The 15,741-nt window shown below is 51.1% G+C and overlaps 1 protein-coding gene across 3 annotated transcripts in view; it reads left to right on the top strand.

Moving 5' to 3' along the window:
• The window catches only part of TSC22D3 (TSC22 domain family member 3), a 65,216-nt gene extending 50,338 nt beyond the window's left edge, over window positions 1-14,878 (top strand). For 2 of the 3 annotated variants that reach the window (XM_055437895.2, XM_055437894.2), the window contains exons 3-4: window positions 12,158-12,209; window positions 13,369-14,878. In XM_055437895.2, the coding sequence (XP_055293870.1) occupies window positions 12,158-12,209; window positions 13,369-13,599 (283 nt within the window). In that variant the 3' untranslated portion in view covers window positions 13,600-14,878. Of the gene's footprint in view, window positions 1-11,096; window positions 11,467-12,157; window positions 12,210-13,368 lie in introns of those variants that run through there. The other variant, XM_088834052.1, reaches the window with a different exon arrangement.
• The last annotated feature ends 863 nt before the right edge of the window (window positions 14,879-15,741 follow it).

The following is a 15,741-nucleotide window of genomic DNA, read 5'->3' as shown; positions in this document are numbered from 1 at the left end:
TGAAAATGAGTATACTACCCAAAGTAATTTATACATTCAATGCAATCCCTATCAAGCTACCAATGATATTTTTCACAGAGCTAGAACAAATAATCTCACAATTTGTATGGAAATACAAAAAACCTCGAATAGCCAAAGCAATCTTGAGGAAGAAGAATGGAACTGGGGGAGTCAACCTGCCGGACTTCAGGCTCTACTACAAAGCCACAGTCATCAAGACAGTATGGTACTGGCATAAAGACAAAAATATAGATCAATGGAGCAAAATAGAAAGCCCAGAGATAAATCCACGCACTTATGGACACCTTATCTTTGACGAAGGAGGCAATAATATAAAATGGAGAAAAGACACTCTAACAAGTGGTGCTGGGAAAACTGGTCAGCCACTTGTAAAAGAATGAAACTAGAACACCTCCTAAGACCATACACCAAAATAAACTCAAAATGGATTAAAGATCTAAATGTAAGACCAGAAACTATAAAACTCCTAGAGGAGAACGTAGGCAAAACACTCTCCGACATAAATCACAGCAGGATCCTCCATAACCCACCTCCCAGAATATTGGAAATAAAAGCAAAAATAAACAAATGGGACCTAATCAAAATTAAAAGCTTCAGCACAGCAAAGGAAACTATAAGCAAGGTGAAAAGACAGCCTTCAGAATGGGAGAAAATAATAGCAAATGAAGCAACTGATAAAGGATTAATCTCCAAAATATACAAGCAGCTCCTTCAGCTCAATTCCAGAAAAATAAACGACGCAATCAAAAAATGGGCCAAAGAACTAAACAGACATTTCTCCAAAGAAGACATACAGATGGCTAACAAACACATGAAAAAATGCTCAACATCCCTCATAATCAGAGAAATGCAAATCAAAACCACAATGAGATACCATTTCACACCAGTCAGAATGGCTGCTATCCAAAAGTCTACAAGCAATAAATGCTGGAGAGGGTGTGGAGAGAAGGGAACCCTCTGACACTGTTGGTGGGAATGCAAACTAGTGCAGCCACTATGGAGAACAGTGTGGAGATTCCTTAAAAAACTGGAAATAGAACTGCCATATGATCCAGCAATCGCACTCCTGGGCATACCCTTACACTCCTACAGTGCCCTTTAAAAGCAGTCCGTACTTGGTAAGGCAGCTTCGGGGCTTAACATTCATGTGGAGAAGGGCGAGGGGATGGTATTTCAGGCTGGCACTAAGAATTTCAAGGCTTTTGACGCAAAGTATGTTGTTCTTCCAACCCCGCCCCCAGCACTGCCTGTCTCAAGGAGTGAGAGGTTAAAAGGGTCACTCAGTTGCTGACAGAGAACCAGGAAGTCCAAGCCTTGGGGGAAACACAGCCTTTGTTTACTTAAGCCCCAAACCTAGCAGGCAGTGTAAATTAAACATAAAAATAAAATAAGATACCAAAACACAGGCCGGATGCATACCACAGAGAGCAGTGAATTCCCCTTCTGCTCTCCCTGGGGAGAGGGGGAGTCAGTGAGCCTCAAGGGCGCCCTCCTGGCCAGGGAGGCGGTAGCAAGCCATGGGATGAAATGAAGGTGGTAGGGGCAGGGGAGAGCAAGGCTTGGCTCAGGGTGGGGATGGGCACATTGGTAGAGATCCTGGACAGTCTTTATAGTCAGCCCAGCAAACTCCTGAGGGGGCAGTGAGTCACAGCCCTCCAGCCAACCTCAGAATGGATCCATGTTTGAGCAGGCAGTGAGAGCCACAGGGCTGGAGGAGAGCTGGCTTCTGTTGAAGGGAGGTAGGGCTGGTTAACTGACCAGACTGTGCTGTTGGGAAAAAAGCAGCCCCTCCCCATTCTCACCCTCTCTCCGGGTTCTTCTTCTCCTTTGTCGCCCTATGCCCACCCCGATACCTCCAACTTCCCAGGCCAAGAGTATGCACCAACAGCTGGGAAGTGTCTCAGAAGCAATCTGCTCCTCATAATGGAGAGGCCAAATTTGCCAAAGGTTGACTTATAAATCAGAGCAGATTGGGGTTATCTTTCTAATAGTGGCTCTCATTCATTTTCTGATTAAGCTATTAGGAGTGAGAGGGAAAGAGGTAGCCAAACAGGAGAGGGAAGGAGATGATTGAATAGAAGTTAGGCTTGGAATGGTTAGATGGCATCCCCAACTCAATGGACATAAGTTTGAGCAAACTCCGGGAGATTGTGAAGGACAAGGAAGCCTGGCCTGCTGCAGTTCATGGGGTCACAGAGTTGAAATGACTGAGCGACTGAACAACAACAGTGCTCAACCCCATCATGGTGTGTGATACAAAGTGGGTCATGGTGACTGACTTTATGGTGACTCTTCAGGTAGACCCTGTCGTGGCTCTCACCTGTAGGCCAGTGATTCCCAAAAGCAGTTCCATGGACTGGAGCCACAAGCGCTGCATCCACATCTGAAAGGACCCTCCCCAATCCACAGACATCCGTATTCTCCTCATCTGGACCCATTTCTTGTCCTCCGCAGCCCACCGGCACGGTGTACCTGCTGTGTTTACTCATCTTCTGATGCTGATCAGCCACTGATCACTCTGTTGAAAGTAATATAAAACTTGAGTTCATCCTGATTTAAATATTTGTAATTGATAGTGGCAGAATGTGGCACTCTCCCAGGGCTTTTGCATGGGGGAAAAAAGAATTCCTAATTCCTCAAAGTGTGAAGAATTCCATTAGAACTCTAAGGTATGACTCGGAGGGTGACGTTTGTAGGCACTGCAGTAGTCTGGTCAGGCAAACAACTTGGACTGAGGGGAAATTTTCCTCAGTGCCATTCAAATCGTACTTCTCAGATCGTCGGTCACATATGAGGTCTATGCCAGGACTGGTTCTCCTTAGAACTGATCTCATGAGGAGCCTGCAGGAATCATCTTAAGCATTCATATGATTGATGGTACACAAATGGTGCTCGTTTTCATTTCTTTGAATGTGTAATTGACCTCTTTGCAAGCTGTGGGCCTGGCAGCACCAGCACTTCCTTGCAGCCAGTGGACAGTGTGTAGTGTCAAGCTGGTTCCCCCTATACCTACCTGACTCCCACTCCCAAGACCCTGTCACCCATGACCCTCATACAGTACTAGTCATCCTTGGATGTCAGAGTGGAGGCTGTGGCTTGTGACACTCTGGCTGGGTCTAGAGTAGCCTGCCCTGCAGCCTTGCCATGTCCTATTGCTTTACTGCCCCTTTGGGGTCACGGGGAAGCTGCCGTCAGCTGAGAGAGAGAGAGACAGAGATTGAATGATGCCCTGGGCTTGCCTATCTCTGTGAATTGTGCTTAGTCGCTCAGTCGTGTCTGACAGTTTGTGACCCCATGGACTGTAGCCCGCCAGGCTCCTCTGTCCATGGGGATTCTCCAGGCAAGAATACTGGAGTGGGTTGCCACGCCCTCCCAACCCAGGGATCGAACCGAGGTCTCCCACATTGTAGTTGGATTCTTCACCATATGAGCCACCAGGGAAGCCCAAGAATACTGGAGTGGGTAGCCTATCCTTTCTCCAGAAGATCTTCCTGACCCAGGAATCCTCCATTGCAGGCGGATTCTTTACCAGCTGAGCTACCAGGGAAGCCCCTTTCTGTGAATTAGACTTTGTCAAAGGCCGAAAGGGTGTTTGCATGAATGTGTGCGTGTGCGCTTCTGTGCTGTTCTTTCTTCCTGATAAGGTGTGTGTATTCCTTGTCAGCAGTTCTCAAACCCTGGGCAGGGGGCCTTCCTTAACCTCTCCCAGCACTCCTTTGAGCTCCCTGGCTCAGTTCCCATGGCTGGGGGTGGGGCAGGGGGGCTGTCCAGGGAGGAGCTTGCCTTGTTTCTCTCCTTTCTTTCTGTTCTGGGAGTAGTGTGTAGCCAGCCCCTTACTGCCATTGCCCCACCTCAGCTGGGCTGCTTCTTTCCATCCAGGAAACCCGAGGGAGGGGGGAGGTGGCTGGAGAGCCAGAGGCCCACAGAGTCCCCCAACAGAGGATCAAGGAGCCACCTCAAGTGATCCTACTGTGAATAGCTCCACTGTGAGTTAAGCAAGGGCCTCAGGAGTACAATGTGGGAGCCGGGGGAGGCTCATAATGCTTACCCATCCTGGCCTGGGAGCCTCCCTGCGCCTGAAGAGGCCGGCATTATTACCAGCGTTTTGTTCCCAGGGAACCTGGGCCATTTCAGGGGTCACCCATTCTATCGCGGGGGCCTGCAGTAGAGCCAGGTGCCCCACCTCAGAGCCCCTGGCCTCTTCACAGGCCCCTTGTCTGCTGGCTCAGCGTCCCCAGCAAGACCCTCTTGCTTCTCATCTTCTGGGCATCGCCAATCATTGCAAGTCCTTCACATGCCACTCAGAGTAACCCCAGCAACTGCCAGAAAAAAAATGGCTTGCCTTGGAATTTCGGCTCTTGTGGCCGCTCCATAGAGCAGAAGGGCTGGGAAGAGGCCCTGCCAGTGTCTGTCGCCCTGGCCCAGAGAAGCTGGTGGGGGGCTGGTGCAGATGAACAAACACGGAGAGTGGCCGTGTTCTTGCTGCTTCCTCTCCCAGCCTCTGGGAAGGCTGTCGAGCACAGGGATTCCCAGAAGGTGGGCCATGATGAGGGGGGTTATTTGCCCACCTGAAGATGCTCACTAGTTGGGAGGGCCATATGAACAAGGATGAGACCACTAGGAGCTGGGCAAAGAAGGGAGACCAGGAGTTTGGCAGACAGAGGTGACCACCCCTCCCATGCTAAACATAGATTCCCCCCTTTCTCAGAAGGAAGACACTGGCAACTGTGAGACCCTTAAGGACCTGTGCTTTGTTCCCTTGGTTTACAAAGGAAGGGAATCAGAGTGAGGGACCCTGGCACTGTCAACCACCATGTCACAGGTCCCATGGAAATTCCAGGTTTTATGACTGCTCTGTTGCACGCTAAGTGGCTTCAGTCGTGTTCAACTCGTAGCAACCACATGGACTGTAGCCCACCAGGCTCTTCTGTCCATGGGATTTTTCAGGCAAGAATAGTACAGTGGGTTGCCATTTCCTTCTCCAGGGAATCTTCCTGACCCAGGAATCAAACTGGAGTCTCTTATGTCTCCTGCGTTGGCAAGTGGGTTCTTTACCATCTGAGCCTCCAGGGAATCCCCTGACTGCTGTGTTATCCCTGTCTAGACAGACCAAATGATAGGGTGGGGAGAAAATAAGTGTGCCCAATTCTCAGGAATGGAGTGATGATGGTGTTATGGCCCTCCCAAACCCCAGATGGCCATCCTGAGCACCCTGAAGCCCTAGGCTTTTTCCTGAAGTAAACATTTCACTGAGACCTAACCAGTAGGGAGACTTCAGAGTTCGCCACAGGCTTAGGATATTGTAGAAGGAAGCACGGTTGTTGACCTGTACTACCAGTTTGTTTATTTTTTTTTTAATTTCCATAAAATGTGCCTTGTACTTTGAATAGGTGTTAATCTACTTTAAGTTGAATTGAACTGAATTGAATTGAATGATAATGGCAACTATTGTGGGGAGGAGGGAGGAGAAGGGTATTCCATTTACTGAGGTGAATTTGACATTCTCTCTTTTTTGGGGGGAATGTCTGTTTCATACTTGTAGATGGGTAATGGGGACAGTGGAAAATGGGAAGAGAACTTAGAAAAATTATGGAGGTAAATTTTCCCAGCTGCAAGGCATAAGGAGAAGGGAGACAAGCATAAATATTGACATAAGGTTCATGAAATTTAAGATCCACTGAGCTAAACTGCATTCCTGGATAACGTTGCCAATACTTCCAGTCTTGCTGAGATGCCAGCACAAACCGTGCCCCCCGCCCAAAGTGAGACGCCAGAGGTGGGGCAACCAAGGTGATTTGACAAGAGCCCTTTCCGGCTTCTTTGAATGAGGGTCAGAAGGGTGGAATGCCTCGTTCAGATGGGGCGTGGCTTCTGCCTGTCATCCATAGTGTCACTGGGAGATTGTTTGTGAAGCTCACATGGGACCCCATCCGGAGGGAGCTGAAAGGCACAATTCATTGCTTCTGTCACCATTCGGTGCCAAGGTTTGGCCCAAATTGGTTGCTAGAGCCACTTTTCCAAGACAGTGTACCTCTCTGCCACAGTTCCCCTTGGGCTCCCTGCAGCCCACCGCCACCTTCTGCATCTTCACCCGCATCCTCCTCCCCATTTTCCTGCCCCCCAGAGTCGACATTCTGGGTCTCAGTCATGTGGGGCAGTTCACGTGACCCACTGAGGACAAGGCACTTTGTCTGTCACTGTCTTTCCTTCTTGCTTCCCTCCTTCTGGACTTTGGGGATTTTCCATGAGGCCAAAGTAACCATGTAAGTGGCAGCGTCCTTCCTGTCTGTATTCTCCCACCCCTGGCGTGGAACCTGAGGGCAAGAGAGAAGAGTGAAGCCAGGACAAACTAAATGATGGCATTTCAGCCTCCTTTCTCCCCCAGCCTCTTCAGAAAAAGGGACAAGTAAGTACTTAGAGGTAGACAGAGCTTCAGGCGGAGGGGGCGCGTGGCAGGGGAGTAAGTGGGGAGGGTTGTTTGCAGCCACCCCATCAATTGTGCTGATGCTCCGGTGCTCAATAGCCTTTATGATTTCCTTGCCCGGCTCCTTACTCAGCGTTTCCTTGGTGGCCAGTCCCATACCTTCCTGTGTCTCCTGACAGAAGACCCTGTGTTTTGCTGGCAACAGGGCTGAATCTTGGGGGTGGAACATATCCTGTAGAAAATAAGGAAGACTTGCCTATAAATAGTTTCCTCTGGGCTGCGTGGTGCACAATGCTTCAAGTGTGACAAAAAGGGAAGTGAGATGTTCCCCCGCCTTGCCACCCCCAACCTACCGCACCCACCCCGATCTGGTCCCCACACCTCGGCAGCATGCTCAGATCCTGCCCACGGGTTCTGTGGCCCAGACGGGCCACTCTCCGTCTTCCTGGGCTGTGGGAACCCAAAATAGGAAGGGGCTCCAGCCCTAGAGAGTCTGGCTTTTGAAGTAGAAGAGACTGGTGATAATGTTGAGACACTTCTTCCAGTTCCAAGGGAACAAGTATCTCAACATCCAGCCTCAGGTGACTTCCAGGGCCACCTGAGATGGTGGGAGTTGAGGAGTTGACCCACCCTCCTCCTGCTGCCCTCCATCTAGAAGGCCACCCTGGGAGGGGGAGGGTCAGCTGTGTCTGTTTAACCACAGAAACCCACAGCTGTAGGGCTAGGATCAGAGCCGGCAAAGGAGCCGGCTCATCAGCTGGGTGCTGGGACTGTAGGGGCTTTCAGTCCAGCCTGTCATGTAACTCACAGCATGGGAGAAAGGGAGTCGGGAAACACACACGTTGGGGCGGCTGTGCTGTTGAATCCTTAGGCCACTGTTTCCTGCCTGGGGCCCACGTCCACAGGGCACAAGGATGCTGACAGTCTCATGGATCAGCACTGTACTCAGAAAAATCAGATCAGATCACAGATACACTTCCACTCACTGCGAGGTCTGGTGCAGCTATTCTGGACAGAGGAACTTTCCGGTGTGCCCAGGGATCAGCAGAAAGCCTTCTGGGTTCCTCCAGTTTTTCCCCTTCCCCCTACTACCCGCCGCATCTCCCTTATGCCTGCTGTTTGAAAATCTTCCTACAGGGACAGTTTTTATTTAGGTTGGTTGCCTTAGTTTAGCACACCCTGGGGTCCAGGGATCCAGCCACAATTTGCAAACCGAGAACCATGAGACCTCACGGGAAGTGCTTCTCACTACTGGTTGGTGAAGTAGAGGTGAACCGGGGAGAGAGATCCACTGAGTGTGGGCTGAACCTGGGACATTCTTTCCAAGTTGTTTTTTTAAACTACATCCCTGATATGAGCTTGTTTTCTTGCTCTTGGTTTCATTCTTCTAAAAGCTGAGCACAGCAGGAATGAGGGGAAAGAGTTAATTAAGGGCGTCAGTTAGTGGGGCCCTGGGGACTTTAGGTTTGACTGGGTTATTATTCCGAGACTCCCTCCCTCATGTGGGGCACTATGTAGTCCATCCTGGGAGACACCTGGTGGGACTCATCGTTTCAGTTTTCTAGACAGAGAGGGCTTTCTTTGAGGACTGCATAGCTGCCTTTTGAAATAATGCAGGTGAGCAAAGCCCTCCTATAAAGCTCATTTAGACACTTTGGATATTCTTCCGGTCCCACACACTGCTGGTGTCCTAGACAGACTTCGCCTGCCCTCACCTTTTCTTCCTCCCTCACTACTTTCCTGGCACCTCCAACACATTCACCAATGGCCTTGATTCACTCATTCAATAAGCTTACTCCCTGCCCCACTAGTAAGTGTAGTAAGAACAGACTTGGTCTCTAGGTCAGGAAGGCCTGGGCTGAAGTCCCAGCCCTATAGTTTATTCACTGCGCCACCACCTTGGGCAAGGTAGCCTCTCAGACCCTCTGTTTCTTCATCTGTAAAAATGATAGTAACAGCTCCTACACTACCAGGTTTGTAACTCGGCCAACACGGCGTCTGGCCCATAGCCGAAGCTCAGTGTATGGTAGCTGTTATTGTCAGCGGGTCTCAAACTGAGCTTATTTCTAGTTGAAGTACAATTAACGTACAGTTACAGTACACGACTTAGTGGCTGAGCAACAACAACAATGTGCAGTTCAAACACAGCCTCGCTAGCAAACTTCACTGCTTTGCTTTCTCCTCCCCGAACTACCTGGAATTTTATGCCTCTCTCTCCATATAAGGGAGTTCCCATTGAAGGAGCCGGTTTTTCTCCTCTCCTATGCCCTGTTTTCCTGGTGGTGTTTTTTCCCTCCTAACCCAGCTTATTTATCTCTTTTTTCTTTTCATCATCTCCCTTGGAATCTTGAGGTGGGTAGCAATAGTGAGTTTAAGAAAGATTTACAAGCAAATGAAAGGTCAGCTCAGACCCTTTCTGGATCAGGAAAGCTCTATGTGACACAGAGGGCAGATTAATATATCAGGGAATTCCAGTATCAATAAAGCTCCAGATTTAAGAAGGTTTGTTTTTTGTTTTTTTTTTTTTGCTCAGATAATGTTCCTGATGATCTGTAAATAGTCTGCACTTTGTTTCATCTACTACACGCAGCTTAGTGTGAACACCTTGTTCAGAGAGTTTGTGACCTAAGGATAACCTGATATCCTGAGATTGGGATTGTCTCCCAGCCAAACTGGGGTGAAGAAAATCACCATCCGGGGCTAGTACAATAGGTTTGCTTGGGTAGATCTGTTTGTCAGTCCTTTGCAAATAGAATGATCTTTGTCCATGTATTACTGCTGGTGGGGTCCAATGGAGGGCTTCCCAGGTGGTACTAGTGGTAAAGAACCCACCTGCCAATGTAGGAGACATAAGAGACGCAGGTTTGATCCATGGGTCAGGAAGATCCCCTGGAGAAGGAAATGGCAGCTCACTCCAGTATTCTTTCCTGGAAAATCCCATGGACAGAGGAGCATGGCAGGCTACAGTTCACGGGGTTGCAAAGAGTGGGACACGGCTGAAGCAACTTAGCATGCACACACGATCCATCAGGAGCTTCACATCATACTAAAAAATGTTGGCTGTTCGGTGGCATAACTGCACTGGCAGCCTAGAGAAAATTAAGGCCTTCAGACTAGGCTTAACTGGGGCCTTGGCCAGGGTGTCCGTGCCAGGCACCTGGTTAGGTGAAATATCCTGAAGCAAATAATAATAACCTTTGCTGATAAGAAGCCCCCAGTACTTTTCCAGTAGCGTGATTGCACTAAGGTACTTCTTTGGACCATAGCCTGAATCACAAACTGATTCATGGGTACTGGCCCTAACTTCATCCAAACTATTGTATATGTGGTGGAACCCGATGTTCTCCTTATGGTCCTGAGTTGGTGTAAATAATACTCCCAGTTGCGTCACCTGTCCCTTGTTTCTCTAGATTGCGCCATCTGGCTGCAGTTCTCCTTATGTCCACTAGGTGGCCTCACTTAGGAAAGAGCAGGATAAAAGGACTTCAAGCCTCTGATGGTTTGGTTTGGTTTGGTTTTTTAAGATTGAGGCTAGAAAGAATGAAAAAATATTTTTATGGAAACGTGTAATTTTTAGTAGGCAACAATCACCTCATCCTCCTTGTGACTTGGAATCTGTTTGTGAAGTACCCTGTAACCCTGTATATGACTGGAACCCATCACAGGGCAGATATTCTCCTGGGATGGTTTATATATAGCCTTGATTCATAATTTTGTTGTCATTCGCTGTTTCTAGGAAAGCAACAAAATCTTGTATTTAAAAATAAGGACATGAGGGACTTCCCCGGTGGTCCAGGGTTAAGACTCTGGACTTTCAACGCAGGGGGAGTGCATTTGATCCCTGATCAGGGAACTCTAAGATCCCACCTGTTGCGTGGCATGGCCAAAAAATTTAAAAAGTATTTTCTGGCATCTTGTGGTCACTGCAGTGCCCACTCCCCTACTGGCTCCTCCCCATCCCCTCTGTCACCTGCCTGGCCCACAGCTGCTTCCTTGTGCATGTTCCCCAATTCATCTGAGTTCCTAAACACTTACAGTGTCCTCCATACAAGCACACTGACACATACAGATTGGCTACTCTGTGCATGCCACAGATGTGTGCATGTGTCAGTACATGGACAGGTACATCTGAGGATGAGGTGAGTGGATAGGTACTGGGGATAGGGACAAGCCAGTGGGCAAGCTGGCTGGGAGAGGGGGCCTGCAGGTGACGAAGTCTGTGTGCAGGAGAGAGGCTAAGAAGGCAGGGGCCAGGAAGGCATGAGGGTGCTGGTGGTGAGGGTGGGTATCCAACGTGGCAGCCGGTGATCGCATGGCAAAGACAGGCGAGTGTGCTGACTGACATCTGAGGAAGAGCTTTTGAAACCAGCGCCACCCTCTACCGAACGCTTCCTAGCTCCTATAATGGCATTTGTACTTCTCAATTCTCTAAGAAACCAGCTCCAGTTTGGTTTTTACCAATCTCCAGAGCCCTCTTTGGAGATGCCAGTTGGCACAAGAAAGTGCTGAACTGTTTACAGTCCAAGCCTAAGGTTCAGGGAGGGGATGTGGTTTAACTGGGCCACAAAGCCTGGTACAGGACTCATTTGCATGGCCCCTGACGCCATGTGACGCAGCCGGCTCCTCCTATATAAAGAAGAAGGAGCCGAAATATCTCTGAGTCTGGGTTGGACCGGCGGCCGTGGAGTTTGTGACACACTAGGTGACACCCCTCGAGTCACTTCCCTTCAACTTTGGAACGCCCGCCCGGCTTTGGGTCCTCTTGGCAGCCTTCGGCCCGCTCCTAGCCTCAGGGCCCAACGCGCAGAGCCCAGCCCCGCGCAGCGCGTCAGCCGCCGGCGGCCGCCCAGCCCAGCCCGCAGCCCGCAGCCCGGCCAGAGCTCCCCGGCAGCCCGAGCCATGAACACCGAAATGTATCAGACCCCCATGGAGGTGGCGGTCTACCAGCTGCACAATTTCAACATCTCCTTCTTCTCTTCCCTGCTGGGAGGGGATGTGGTTTCCGTTAAGCTGGATAACAGGTAACGGCTGGCCACAGCTCCCGAGCCCGGGCGCCGGCGGCGGGGGCTGGGCTGCGAGCAGGATCTCAGCGAGCCGGTGCCGGCGGCCCCGTGCCCCGCGGTGCAGCATCCTGGGAAGGGGCGGAGGTGGGGACGCGGCGGGGGGGTCACCGCCGCGCGGGGATCCGCCGTCTGAGCGTCCCTGCGGCCGCTGCGCCGTAAGGACGAGCTGCTGCAGCCGGTGGCAGAGGCGGCAGGGCTGGGCGGGAGGCTGGCCGCGCGCCGCGCGCCGTTGGGGAGCAGGCCGGAAGCTTCTGAGCCGAGGAGGAATTCCTAGCTAGCTGCAGAGCTCGGTAGGTTTGCCTTGGACCTTGTGGGCCGGCGCCGTAATGGGCCGGCAACAGGCCACTCGCTGGGCCGCGCGCCCCCATTGTTTGCACGTCGCCGAGCAGGCCACGCTGGCCCGTGCACCCCCGGCCCTGCGCGCCGCTCCCCGCGGAGCTCCAGACAGCGGTTGCCGGCAGCCGGCCTGAGTGGGGAGGTGCAGTTTCCTGCAGGGGCCGGGGAGGGACAAAGTGCCTGAAACTCCCGGCCAGGGCTGCGGTAGAGAGGAAGGGCTGGGGCAGAGGGAGGACCTTGTGGCCACCACTACCAGGTACTTAAGACTGTAACCAAGTGGGTAACGTGGTCGCTTTCCTTTTTGTCTTGACAGTGCCTCCGGAGCCAGTGTGGTGGCCATAGACAACAAGATCGAGCAGGCCATGGTGAGTGGCATCACTGCGTCATTGTCATTCCCAGACCTGGCTTCTGCTTATGTAACTCAGGGTAGTGGTGAGGGGGTGGGTGCAAAAGCCAAGAGCCTGGGGAAGCTGACAGCCTGTCTTCTCTCCCCTTAGAGGCCTTAAGTAGAGTCCCATAGGAATGGCACCTTTTAGGGCATTTCCAGTCCACACTTGCTGGGCCCTCTCCTTTCCTCCTCCTCCTCCTTCTCCAATCGCAGGGCTTTACAGCCGTGTGTGGCTCCCTCCCGGGCCCATGGCAGGGCAGGGAGCTCAAACACCTGCATTTGTCTACATCCCACACTTGGCAGGGGCCAGAGCTCATTGGATATAAGCGCACTGCAGTGCCTCTGCAGAGCCTGGGCTGGGGTCAGGAGTTGGGAGGAGACAGGAGGCAAAGCACCCCCCTGACACACACACAATCCCTTTTCCCTCTCCTTACCAGGTAGAGGTCATATTCCACCAAGCAGCCACAGTGGCTGCAGGGCTTTTGGGCATCTAGCAGTTAGCAACCACTTCATTGTGCCCGGAGCTTAAGGACACTGTTCTCTGCCTTCAGTGCAGTCATCCAAATTCAGAGAGGATGTGGCCATGCTGGTAGCTTCTCCCAGGGCCAGTGTCCTGTCCGGCCACGCTGCAGAGCAGCTGCAGCTCAGTATGCTGGCTTATGAGGAGTGGGAGAGGCTCCAAAATAGCCCATTTTCCTCTCTTGGTGAAGATGTGTCAAGCAGACTGACAGTAGGGGGTGCATTGCAGGTGTTCCCTGGGATCAGAGCCAGCAGTGGGACCTTATGTGGAAATGAAAGATAGAGAGAACGCTCACCAGTCAGCATAAGTCGTACCCAAAAGGCTCCCAAGAGGCCAGCTTTGAAGGTTATTAGAAACTTATGGGGGGAGAATCCTGTGTAGTTCAAAGCTGGGTTCCCAACTCAGGCATGGCCCCGATCCCATTGCTCTTCTGAGCGTGGCTTTAGGTACTTGGGAGAAAGGAGCGGGAGGAGCAGGGCCACACAGGGCCAGCATGCTGAGGGAAGCATGGTGGTCAGTGATGTGAGACAGCAGGCACCCCGATGGCCAGGATGCAGTGCTGCAGAGGGGCCGCCATGGCTAATGGATGCCTCTGTCATCATCTTCTCCGGGACAGGACCTAGTGAAGAATCATCTGATGTATGCTGTGAGAGAGGAGGTGGAGATCCTGAAGGAACAGATCCGGGAGCTGGTGGAGAAGAACTCCCAGCTGGAGCGGGAGAATACTCTCTTGAAGACCCTGGCGAGCCCAGAGCAGCTGGAGAAGTTCCAGTCCCGTCTGAGCCCCGAGGAGCCAGCACCCGAAACTCCAGAAACCCCTGAGGCCCCCGGTGGTTCTGCGGTGTAAGTGGCTCTGTCCTCAGGGTGGGCAGAGCCACTAAACTTGTTCTACCTAGTTCTTTCCAGTTTGTTTTTTGGCTCCCCAAGCGTCATCTCACGTGGAGAACTTTACACCTAGCCTAGATGGTGCCAAGAGATGTCCCAAGGACATGGCCACCTGGGTCCGCTCCAGTGACAGACCCCTGACAAAGAGTAGGTCTCTAGAGGCTGAGTTGCATGGGGCCTCATCACCCCAAGCCAGTGAGCCTCTAACGCTACTGCGCCCTGTGGGCTCCCAGGGCCTGAGCAATTTAGCTGCAACTGGCAAAGGAGAAAGGTAGTTTGAGACGGGCCGCCCGTTTGCTCCAGAAAGTCTAAGGGGTCTGTTTTTTTCATTTCCATGGACATCTTCAACAGCTTCAACCTGACAACAACTGTCCTATGAAGAAACCAATTGTGGTTTAAGCAGAGGCAACCTCTCTCTGCTCCATTGCCTCACCAGGACAGGGCCACAGTTGGGAGAGATTGAGCCAAGTCAGCCTTCTGTTGGTGAATATGGTGTAATGCATGGCTTTGTGCACAGCCCAGTGTGCGATTATGGCTTTGGGATGACTGCTTACAAAGTTCTGTTTGGTTAGTATTGGCGTAGTTTTTCTATATAGCCATACATGCGTATATACCCATAGGGCTAGATCTGTGTCTTAGTGTAGTGATGTATACATATACACATACACCTATGTGTTGAAGGGCCTAACCAGCTTTGGAAGTGTTGAGTGGTCCCTTATCTCTTAAGGCTAATTCTTAGAGTTGTTCATTTACCGAGTGGATCCAGTTTGTCCTTTAGGTTCAGTGAAACTAAAGAGTAAAGGCAGGGAGGGGGGCCAGCCTCTAAATGCCTTGCTGCTGCAGCCTTTGCCCGTATGTCCCCTGAATACACGTGAGGTCCCCTTCTGAATGCCAAACCCACCATTCACTGGTGCTGACTATATAGAATGGGGTTGAGAGAAGATCAGCTGGGACTTTGTCATCTGAAAACTTTGTTTTGTTTTTAACGGTTGTGGAAAACTTTCAAGTGTGGAGAACGATTAGCTTGCCGGTGTCCTCTCGTGGACAAGGGAATGACTTTGACCCGATGATGCCTGGGTGATGTGCTCAGGGAGCTTGTCTCTAGGGAGTTCTGTGGCAGTGAACACTTCCCACTTTCTAACACCTTATCCTGATGTTATCTCTCCAGGATTTGGATATCGATTTTTCAAATGTAGCTTGACATTTCAATAAACTTTGCTCTTTTTTTTTCTAAAAATAAACCTGGTGTCCGCCTGAGCTTAAAACAGAGTGGGTGGTAGAGGCCCTAATGGTGGTTGGGAGCACTGTTTTTCTGACTCATCTGCTCATGGGCACCACCTGAGTGGCAGGCCTGTGCTACAGCCATGATCTTGTGTAACTGTCACAACACCCCCATTGTATGGGTGAGTAACCTGAGACTCAGCCCACTGAAGTGACTTGCCAAAAGTCACACAGCTATTATGGCAAATTGGGACCCAATCTTCCATCCATCCCTCTCTCCCACTTCTGCTTTCATATGGCAGCTTGGGAGTGAGTGGTGAGGTGACTACTAATGTACAACTTCAACTTGAGGGGTGATTTGGAAGGAAGGGTACCCCAAGAAAGACCCCAAAAGAAAATGGCAGGGGGTCCATGTGAGGGAGCAAGAAGAGGCAAACCAAATAAACACAAGTGGGCCTCTCCCCTTCTGAAACATCATCTAGATCACTTAGTACATTTACCTTAATACCACCCACAGGAGACCAGTGACACTGGAAAAGGAGCTAAGAGGGCCTCAGTGAGAAAAGAACACACAGTATATACGATGGCCCAAACCCCATTCCACTCCCCCAAGGGGAGATGCTCTCAAGCTCTGCTGCTCCACTTGTTACTGCTGAGATTTTGCTCACAAGACCCACCAGCCCCTTGGGCATGGCCAAGTCTAAGTGTCCCAACTCCACTTCCCTCCTCTGTCTCTCCTTGGAGGCATCCTTACTTATCCATCACCCTTTCCTGGGCCCCATGTCTCTGGCATCTGGGGTCCAGCCATTCCTCTGATTCTGGGCACTCGCTGTCTCCTCCACTATGTCCTTACCTGGAGCCACCATGGGCCTTAAGCTGTGGT

This window comes from Moschus berezovskii, chromosome X (genome assembly GCF_049115385.1).
Source record: "Moschus berezovskii isolate FMDL1 chromosome X, NW_MosBer_1.0, whole genome shotgun sequence".
In the NCBI taxonomy this organism is placed as follows: domain Eukaryota; kingdom Metazoa; phylum Chordata; class Mammalia; order Artiodactyla; family Moschidae; genus Moschus; species Moschus berezovskii.
The sequence above is the reverse complement of the archived record's forward strand: the minus strand, read 5'-3'. Positions and strand labels throughout refer to the sequence as shown.